The sequence below is a fragment of the Triticum dicoccoides genome, chromosome 2B (genome assembly GCF_002162155.2).
Source record: "Triticum dicoccoides isolate Atlit2015 ecotype Zavitan chromosome 2B, WEW_v2.0, whole genome shotgun sequence".
NCBI classification, from domain to species: Eukaryota; Viridiplantae; Streptophyta; class Magnoliopsida; order Poales; family Poaceae; genus Triticum; species Triticum dicoccoides.
The window spans coordinates 545,850,435-545,860,299 of NC_041383.1; the positions used below are offsets into that span (position 1 = coordinate 545,850,435).

The following is a 9,865-nucleotide window of genomic DNA, read 5'->3' on the forward strand; positions in this document are numbered from 1 at the left end:
TGTTGCCGTCTACCCCGGAGCGCCACCGCCCCGCCACCCCCGCCCATGGGACCAGTGGTCCCATCACCGGTCCACCCCCACCCAGATCTGCCGGAGGTGCACTAGATCCTTCCTCACGGCCGGTTCCCACGACTCGGTCGCCGCCCCAACCGCTGTAGCAGCCGAGCACCTCCACTAGGTGCCCCGGCGGTTCGGACCCCCACCTGGCTCCTCCCTCGAACCCAGCGAGCCTCCGCCCCGGCCTACTTCCCGCGCGAGGTCGCCTCCGCCTCCTCCTGGTGCACCGCCGCCTCCACCATCTTCCGACACAAGGCCGTCCCCTCCTTCAGGGTGAGGTGGATTTGCCTGTAATGAAATCCAAAGACATGGCTCAATTTTTTTTCTTTGAATGGCTTCTACCAAAGAAGCATGTCAACACACACCCATGGATGGATGGGGATGGGGCGACGACGGCGGCTGTGGCGGCCTTCTCTCGGTGCTTGCTGATGTGGTGGATATCGATGTCGGTGACGGGTTGCAGCACGTAGATGTCAAAGGTACTGACTCCTTCCATCCTACTTCCCTCACCTCCCCTCCCCTCACCTCATCTTCTTCTTCTGGATTTTTTGATTTGATCCGTGCGGTTAGTTTCTGCAGGCTGCGGGTGTAACGGAGGAGCACCATGGCGGGTGTGCAGGCCATGGCTCGCTATGGAAGGCCCTTCCCTTCCCTCTCTCTGTTCGGGCCATGCTCAGGCACGACGACCTATGGAAGGAAGGGGACGCCAACGACCTATGGAAGGGAGGGAAGGGGAGGCCGGTGAATTGGGGTAGGGGATGCGGGTGACCTGGGGAAGGGCGGTCGGGGGCTGTTTAGCTCGCCGTCGCTGTCGGCAGCCGGCGGACACCACCCGTCGCTTGGAGGACGACAGTAATGGAGTAAGAGGGGGCGTATCGGGAAGGAGTTTTGGGCGATGGGAGGAGGGGAACAGCAGCCGCGCTAGGCAGCAAGCCTCGCCGTGCCGCTTGGTGGCCGAGATGTGGCCGCCCCATGCTCTGATCCGATGGGCCTCCTCTGCTTGATGGTTGCACTTGTTGAGGTTCGTCCTTCTCTGGTTCGCATCTTCTTCATCTTTGCTTTGGATTGGTCGTGCTAATTTCACATGTTTTCCTTTGTTTCGTTCATGTGCAGTTTGGTACGGTTTCCTATTGTTAGCTGTGTCGAGCCTTGGGTCTTGTCTCTTCTTTGCATTGAGGTTAGTCCACTCCTATGTGCTTGCCTATATAATGCTCGGTGAAATGTGTGTGTGTTGATGCTTGTTCTACGGTTCAACCTACTTCTCCTATCACTGTTGCTTCTTCTTCTCGTCCGTCCTGCTGCTTACCCAATGTGCTTCTGCTTGCTGCCTGAGGTAAATAGGCCGTTCTGTTCCTTCTGTGACCGGCGAGTGTTCATTGCATTCCTGTGTGTCATTGTGCTCTGACCATTTTTTTGTGTATTTCATAGGTTGTACGATCTCTTCTGTCGCTGTGTCTCATCAAGGTTTTCTTCTTTCGTTTCTACTACATTTGTGCGTGTTTTACATTCAGTATCTTTTATGTCATGATGTTTGCCTTGGTGATCTTTTAAATATCTGAATGTCGTGTTGATCATTTAAATGTTCCGGATATGGTCGGGGGTTGTGTGTTGTTGGTTCTCGTGCTACTTAGGTTTCATGTATGCGTGTGAGCAGGATGTGTACGCTTGTTTTCTTTGTAATACCTGTTTTGGAGGCCATGGTAGCTCTATGCCCCACGCGCTCCCTCTTTTTGTTTTACACAAAAGCATATTTGTCAAATTCTCAGACTAAATTTTTGAAAGAAACCACAGTTCATTACAACACCAATTATGGATATGGATCCATCTTGCTGCACTGGATGTAATAAGAATTGCATGTGATAAGCAGGCGCCTCCTGTAGGTATGAATTTTTGCTAATATCATTGAATTTCTCCTGAGATCTCTCTAGACCTTTCCAAATGTATTTTAGTTCAGTGTTTGTATTAACTAGCAGAAGAAGGGATGCTAATGGAAAGAATTTGAGATGCATAAACATGAAAGCACTAAAAGATTTGCTCGAAGCAAAGATGGCTAGCCGAGATACATATGGCAAGAATCTTCGGAGATTGACATCTTTTCATCTTCTATTGAGATATACTTGCCCATGGGTCACAACTCATGAAGTTACTTCCTTTTGGTTTTGATTTTGAATTATATGTGTCATAGGTCTCAACTGATGAAGTTACTTCCTTTTGGTGAAGGTCTGAATGTCATCACGATCTTGGCTGAGAGGCAGACATTTTGGAAGGTTCTTGTCTGTATAGATTAGTTGATAGGATGACAATTTAAGTTTATTGAAGCTCTTGTTTAGAAGGCGGGGGTCTGCTTTGGTTTCTTGCTATTTGCCTTTCTCTTAAAGTAATTGACTGGATGCATCCGACAGTTTATAAATCAATAATTTCAATGGTTCTACTTTTTAAATTTATAACTCTTAGGATTTTCTCTTAAAAATAATGTGAGAGTTATTTTTTAGGGGGAAATAGCTTTTGTTCACTTGATAAATCATGTTCGTTGTAATCAGTGTTGCTATATCAAAAAGTAGTGCCTCGTGCCGGGTAGCATCCATGTTGCTATTTCTCCATGTCTTCTTCACCTGAGTAGATTGCCTTCCATCGAACAGGGCTACTATTCTTGATCATAAGAACTGTTATTGTTCTAATTTTACTAGATGAAGCTACAATGGTTAACATATGAAGTGCAGGTTCTAGGTTTGTTATATTAATCATGGCTACAGTTCTTGATCATATGATCTTATATCCTATATGTGCAAATCATGCCTTTAGGTTACTGGAATTTCACTATTGTTTAATTTAGGAACAGTAGATTGATCCGTTATCAAGGGCAACATGAATAATATGTGATTCCGAACCTTTATTAAGTTTCCCTTCTTTTAGCATATTTGTTGCTACCTGAGATAGTACCAAGCACGATCTTTGGTTTGCCATGTACGACACCGCGGAGTCATTTTATTAAGCTGGCATTAGTAATTTTGCATTTTACATAGTTCATGTGCAAGTTAAACGTATGTCCAATAATTACTAATATTAAGTTTATAATGTTGGCACAGTCTGTTATTGCCGTTATCTTCTTGGGAGTACTTGAGAAGGCGTGGCTGGGAATGTGGGGACACGCCATGGCAGAGGCGCATGTTCGGCAGGAGGAGTCAGGGAGGCATGAAGGTGGACATGTGGATGTTATCGTGGCATTGACACATTTCTCTCCACCGATGCTATATACCAGGGTGAGTGAATGCTATCGTGGCCTTAGATGCCCTGTCTAATTCTTGCTTGAATTTTTGGTTTTGTATGCTTGGATGTATGTTCAGTTCCTACATTGTTTTTCTCATGTGGAGTTGAAACCACATTTGGTTGCTCCAATAGCAAATAATTGTATGTTTCACTCTGAAATCATATTGCATATAGAGAGATGTTCATTGTTAGTCATCGGGTTGTGGTATGAATTGACAACTTTCATAGTCAGCTTACCATGTCATCTATTAAGAATCAAGCAAATTTGGGCCTCTAAAAAACACTCAGGTTGACGCAGTAATTTTGGCAAAATGAGATACTATGATTTTCCTCTCTTTAATTTTGAATTACCTTTGACAAGAAAATGTTTCCTGTTTTTTGGTCTAACCTGTCGTAATTTTGTCTTGTTGGTCCATCTATATGAGAACCTTCTAAGTGGAAGTCACATGGTGGAGCCTTTGACAGGAAAATGTTTGTCTTGTCTGTCCATCTATATGAGAACCTTCTAAGTGGAAGTCACATGGTGGAGTCTCAGTATGTCAAGTACAGTTTGATTAAGTACAGTTTGATTAGTATGACAAGTCATGTCAGCGGGATGAATATTTACGAGGTTGATTATCTCCCAGGAAGACAACTAGAAAGTATGTTCGCAATTTCATGACTAAATTATACAATTATATAAATTGTGTTCTACTTGAAGTTTGTCAGTTAAAATCATGTTGACTCGCCTACTGTTTAGTGGCTCTATTTTGATCATATAATTAGGTTTACATCTTGACTCGCTTGATTTGATAAATTCCATTCTTACCAAGGGTCATCATTTGTATATTTCCTCTTCGGAGGGTGATCTCGTCGCCCACGGAGAAGCAATCCAAGGAGAAGATAGTAGGTTCTGCGCCCAACCTCTGCTCCCTATCAAAGGAGGGGAAGTGGTTGCGAGCATGCCATCAGCGTTGGGTCGATGGTGTTGTGCCTCGGCAGCTGGGATCATGCAAGGCAGATGGGAAGCAACAGTGCCGCCTCTCCCCCCGAGCTCCAAATACATGATAGCAGCATCGAGGTGAGCAGTGGCAAAGGTTCCCACCTGAACATATCGAGCCGTGACACCAGTACAGCCACAACCTCCAATACTACTACGACTGATGGCTATCCTCTACCCATGAGTGTTATGCAAATTTGCGTAATTTAACTCCAGTGATGTGGATTTCATTATGTGGTAATTTTGTTTATGTAGAAATTGATGCGTTGGAAATAGTAAATCTGTTATCTTGTTTACAAGTGTGGTGATGCCGATTGTAGAAATTGGGCAATGTGGGATCTCCGATCCTCGTGTTGGTTTGATTTCGCTTTGTTCATCTGACTTAGGAATCATGAGGCTATTCATGTCCAACTGAACACAAGGGTTTTTTTAATACTTTTGGAATATATGCTACTTATGCTTATCTATGCTGAAACTGCATCTGCAAGGCATTGTTTGTCCTGCGTTCCAGATCGATGCCGCTTTATTCATGGGTTGGGTTGTCAGTTTCAAGCCACTTAATTTTTGGGTTGCGATTGTTGTCAATGCTGTTGAATAGTACAAATCAATGATCCTGCGTTTGTAGGTTCTGACCTGGTAGTATCATGTATGTACTCAACAAAACGTGAACTGACAGCCATGGTAGTATTATGATTCCTGGCAACCATGGTAGTATTATCTGTAGTGTTGGCCAGCATGTTTATTTCACAATTTTACAAATATATCTTTTCTTCGTTTTGTGTTGGAAAGTTAAGCATGAACCATTTAGAGAATTCAACAATATGACTCATGCTCATCTCCATGTCAATGCTAGGAGGAGAAAAACTGCATTCAGAGGTTACGGAATGGCAATGGGTGGGTTACCTCCCAGGAGCAGATGACTGGCATGGTTAGTGCTCTAGGCCATGAATCTCATGGATCCCATGATACAGGTACATCAAGGAAATTGTAATAAGTTCATGGCACAACATATAATTTAACGTTAGCTTTCTACATTAAATATCAGGAAAAATTTCTTACAATTCATTTACATGATGGTCGGTCCTGTTACATGAATCTTAACAATAAAGATACAGTCGTCTACATTTAGTTTGCTTTTCTATTGCTGGGTAATCCTCTTATGCCATCATTTTCTTAGTATTTTTATGGTGCATGTATCTGGTCCAAATCCGACGGAGACAAGCAAAATCGTGCTGCTTCTTCTTCTTTCGATTGTAAGTGAATCCTTTGATGACAGTGCTATTTTTTGTTGTATTAATACTGCATCTGATTCACACACTTCATCTATCCTTGTTTGAGAAATTGTGCATGTTTTTGCTTCATTAGTCCAGGAAAATCCAGTTGAAAACATTTAGGAACTCAGGACGACACGTATTGATTATATTTCATTGTGATGGCCGTTGCCGACACAGCTACTATGGGTACAAGCAACTTCTATTTCGCTCGTCACCGGAAACCACCGCCCAGATCCATCTCTTCTCAACCATGCCGACGTGGTGGTCAGGGGCGCTTACAACTTGTGAGGGCCTGCATTCTCGCTGTTGATCCGTGATGGCATGTCCTCCCCGCGCCCTAGCCGCGTTTTAGCTGATGGTTTGGGTCTGCCGGTGGAGGGAGAGGGGGCGACCTCTGTCGCTCCTTCTCTCTAGCCTCTTCATCTTGATGAAGCTGTAGGAGTAGAGGGGCATGCGCGTGATGGATCTGCTCCAAGCACCTCAAGCCACGCATCTTCAAGGTGATCACTTCATCCACATTCAATCTCAGTTCCCGCGTTTACTCCTTTTTTGGGGTGGATGGATGCATGATACTCTGATAGTAGCGGGCAGCTGTAGTACATACTACACATTGGCACGCTGAAACAAGCATGTAATTTTCTCAGAAATTTTTATGTCACATGCTAGTGGAGTGGATTATAACATTTGAATGGAACAAATTGTAGGTATTTCTTTTGCAATGGCAGCATAAAGCAACAATTGATATATCATATTTCATTAATGGTTGCTTGAAATATATTAGGGTGTAGATAATTAGCTATTTACCTTTCACTTCCTTTTCTTTCCTTTTACATATATTGGGCTGCATAATAGCTTAATTTTGTAAGGTTGGCACAAATGATGTAGGGATTAAACGATTGATGAAAAGGCTTGTCATAGAAGAGAGATGGTGAGAGAGAACATAATGGAGTGGAATTTCATGACAAGCTTCCACAAAATTCAAAGAATCTACGGGGATATGAGACAAGAGAGTGAATTCTTTTCACTTGTATCATCTTGGCCCTGTATTAAAAAAGAGAGTCTGGGACTATTATAGGGGTCTTATTTTGAGAAATATTATAAGGGACTATGGGACGGTGCGATCAGTTGCTACCATGGTTATCAATGTATTCGTGAGTAATTGCAGGTTTTCTTTGCCACAAAGGTGCACACATATTGTAGTAAGCCACATGGTTTTGTAGCTTCAGGCATGAGACTAAAACCGTTCTCTATTTTTTCCTTAATTGTAGTCAGTGGGTACCACATATTTCTTTTGATAGATTGTGACATGTTTCTACTTTTTACACCACAATCGTACTCTCGTAGATGGACATGAAGAATATTTGCCTGGTGAAAATGCGATTTTGAGTGCGGTGAATTTTGCCTGATATGTATTCTTGTTGTATGGTGGATGGGAAAGAGCGACACGGCCTTTCCATTGATCCATCACCAATTCCTTCTGATTCCATTCACATCAGCCCTCCGTCGCCGGTGGATGACAACGGCGAGGTGCGGCTGGGACTCCATGAGGAGGCCGCAAATAAGAAATGTGATGGTTTTGTTTCTCTCTTTACATATTTCTTTTTCTTAAGGGCAGACGAGAAAAATTGATGAAACATGTAAGTTGTCAAATTCTTTTGCTTTATCTTGAGAAGTGCAAGTTTTCTAAAAATTGTGATGCAAATTTGGTAAGGTGGTAGAGATCCTCAACATATAATATTGTATATGCTCCTCCTCAGGATGTAGTGAACTAGGGATCTATTATGCTTTTTCTTGACCAAATCCAAAGTACTATTATTAGGAGGTCCACCTGTTCTTAAACCATGTGTACATGATTTCCTTTTTGTATTTGTTTTAGTATATCTTCCAGTCTTCTTAATGATTTTTCACATATGTGTTTCTATGTCAGTGCTGCTCGGAGTGGTGCATACAACGTCCAGTTTTGCTTGGCTGATACACATGTGGACCATGACTTGCTTCCCTTTATTTTGCTCACTGAACAGGTGCCATTAACTCCTACAATTGCAGGTTTCATCTTCTCAGATGCCAGATTATATTCAGTTGAGAGAGATGACAACGAGGTGCATGCAAGTAATGATAGGTACCCCTATCTTACACCTTTTTTGCAATAATTTTTTTGCATGCTTTCCTTGATTTGGTTTCCTTTTCCATGTGCAATGTCAATTTGTTATTCCTTCAAAGTGAGATGAAAATGAAGATTATACTTGTATAACTAAAGTTTGATCTTCAGTCCTACTCCCTCCGTCTGGAATTAGTTGACACTCAAATGGATGTATCTAGATGTATTTCAGTGCTAGATACATCCGTTTGAGCGCAACTTATTTCGGACAGAGGAAGTACACGACATCCTTTTTAACAGAATAAAAGGCCACAACTTCACCACATATGAGTGTAACTAAATCTCATGTTTCATGCTATAACTTATGTACTAAATTCTATTAACATGACTAATTTTTTTGGTTTTATTTAATATCCCTCTATAACATCTTCAATTATCAAACATGCCAGCATTCATGTGAATGTTGGTAAAATATTCCTGTCCATTTTGGTTCAGGATCAATTAATGTATTTTTCATTAGATATAGGCAGTGGTGGGTGGCGGAATGGCAAGGTGTCCAATCAGATGTCCTGGGTCCGTGAGGAGTTGGTGGCTCTCAACTACAACAATATCATCATGGCAATCTATATTGGTTGATCAATTGCTAACATCCTAACACAACATGTTTTGAATTGCATTTATTTATGACTAAAAGTAGCCGTTTCTACTGTTGTATTAAGATTTCAACGAGAATGCAGAATCGACTCTAAGGGAGCAAGGGTGTTCGGCGCCTAGAGGAGTGTTCAGGTTCAAGGATCTGGCCCTCGCCGTTGAGACCAACGGGGTCGTCGCCGAGTACATCTGGTATGTACACATGAACCTCCCTCGACTACAATGTCGCTGATGTTTATTTCTTCTTTCATACTATGTTCCTAGAGAGCACAGTAGTAGCTTCAGGATAGGGGACCAATCCTGCATCTTTTTCTGATTTCTTTTTTATTAGATTAGCACGAGAGCGAGCAGTGCATTGAAGATTTGACCCCTTAAAGTTCATACTACTTATATCCAAAGTTTCCAAGACTTGGTGGGTGATAAGTGACGTTTGTAGTTTGTAGTCTATAATCGTCTTGGTCCCGGTTCCAACTGGTTGGATACATGTTTTACCAGACAAAGAAAATTGTGTGTTACTAATTCATGTACTCTCAGAAGTAATGTTCCTTTTTCCCTGTAATTGGGGTTCGCTTCATGTTAAATTTACTATAAATTGTATGTGATGGGATCTAGGATCCTACCTGGTCTAGGGCGTAGGTTGTACGGGAAGGGGGAGGGTTGACGGAGATGCGATTGCGGCTGCCGGCGGTGGGGTGCCGTGTCGTGATGAAGAAGAGGCGGCGGCGGCGCAAGAGGTGGCTAGCAAGATGAACAACACAAGGGACGTGAGATTTATACTGGTTTAGGCCACCATTGTGGTGTAATACCCTACTCCAGTGTGTGGTGTGTGGATTGCCTCTTGGGATGATGAGGAACAGTACAGGGGGAAGAACTGCCTCGCGAGGGGAGGAGTACTTGTGCTGGTGTGGGTGATTCTGGTCAGGGTTCGATTGGTCGATCCCCTGCCTTGAGAGTGGCTAGTCCTATTTATAGAGGCCTTGGTCCTCTTCCTAAATATTGAGCGGGAAGGGATTCCACAATGGCGGGATTTGAAGGGGGACAGCTAGTACAAGCTATCACTACAAAAAAAAGAAACATCCGTGACATTTTGGGCCGAACGAATTTTTTTCCTGTCATACATATGACACTTCTATGACGATAATTGTGACAAAACCCGGTATCATCATAGATGTGGTGGGATCCTACTTCTATGACAAAAAATCATGACAGAAAATGGGCTTTTCGTCCTGGGCAGGCCGGAGACGCAACTGCATGACATTCTTTGGGCCGTCCATGACGGAAAGAACCGTGGTAGAAGTGAGGGGGAGGAAAATTTCGGGGAGTTGCCGGTTACGGTGGGAGGTCGGGGGCCGAGCGATGCGCGTTTCTCTCGTACACGTGCGAGGCCTTGGCTCTAACTGAAACCGAGCGAGGCACTGGGCTCTAACTGAACCCGAGCGATTGCACTGCAGGCTACGCGTTACTGAACCCGAGCGATCGATCGATGGCTGTGAACCGAACCCGATGGAGCGATTCTTTTGCTACTGCTGCTAACTGAAG

At 43.4% G+C, this 9,865-nt stretch overlaps 1 protein-coding gene across 17 annotated transcripts; it reads left to right on the plus strand.

The window, feature by feature from the left end:
• The first annotated feature begins 6 nt into the window (after nucleotides 1-6).
• LOC119364766 lies at nucleotides 7-7,611 on the plus strand. Of its 17 annotated transcripts, none has more exons than XR_005175088.1 (11): nucleotides 7-536; nucleotides 637-1,078; nucleotides 1,171-1,390; nucleotides 1,486-1,521; nucleotides 1,849-2,324; nucleotides 3,144-3,965; nucleotides 4,137-4,384; nucleotides 5,157-5,274; nucleotides 5,481-5,556; nucleotides 5,755-6,077; nucleotides 6,463-7,611. XR_005175088.1 is itself a non-coding variant. In XM_037630291.1 (6 exons), the coding sequence occupies exons 3-6, from the start codon at nucleotides 1,292-1,294 to the stop codon at nucleotides 4,386-4,388; spliced, it is 561 nt and encodes a 186-aa protein (XP_037486188.1). In that variant the 5' UTR covers nucleotides 8-536; nucleotides 637-1,078; nucleotides 1,171-1,291; the 3' UTR covers nucleotides 4,389-4,688. The 17 variants fall into 17 exon arrangements, 1 of the variants encoding a protein (XP_037486188.1); XR_005175096.1 differs by lacking the exon at nucleotides 6,463-7,611 and having other exon boundaries at nucleotides 3,144-3,317; nucleotides 3,761-3,965; nucleotides 5,755-6,386; XR_005175098.1 differs by lacking the exon at nucleotides 6,463-7,611 and having other exon boundaries at nucleotides 1,171-1,234; nucleotides 1,849-1,937; nucleotides 2,031-2,324; nucleotides 5,755-6,385.
• The last annotated feature ends 2,254 nt before the right edge of the window (nucleotides 7,612-9,865 follow it).

Bases quoted from the DNA above. Each gene is read 5' to 3' on its own strand.
- LOC119364766 (XM_037630291.1), top strand. From the start codon at position 1,292: ATGCTTGTTCTACGGTTCAACCTACTTCTCCTATCACTGTTGCTTCTT. The intron at 1,522-3,143 runs GTTTTCTTCTTT...ATGTTGGCACAG, and splicing joins TGTCGCTGTGTCTCATCAAG to TCTGTTATTGCCGTTATCTT. The intron at 3,318-4,136 runs GTGAGTGAATGC...ATTCTTACCAAG, and splicing joins CACCGATGCTATATACCAGG to GGTCATCATTTGTATATTTC.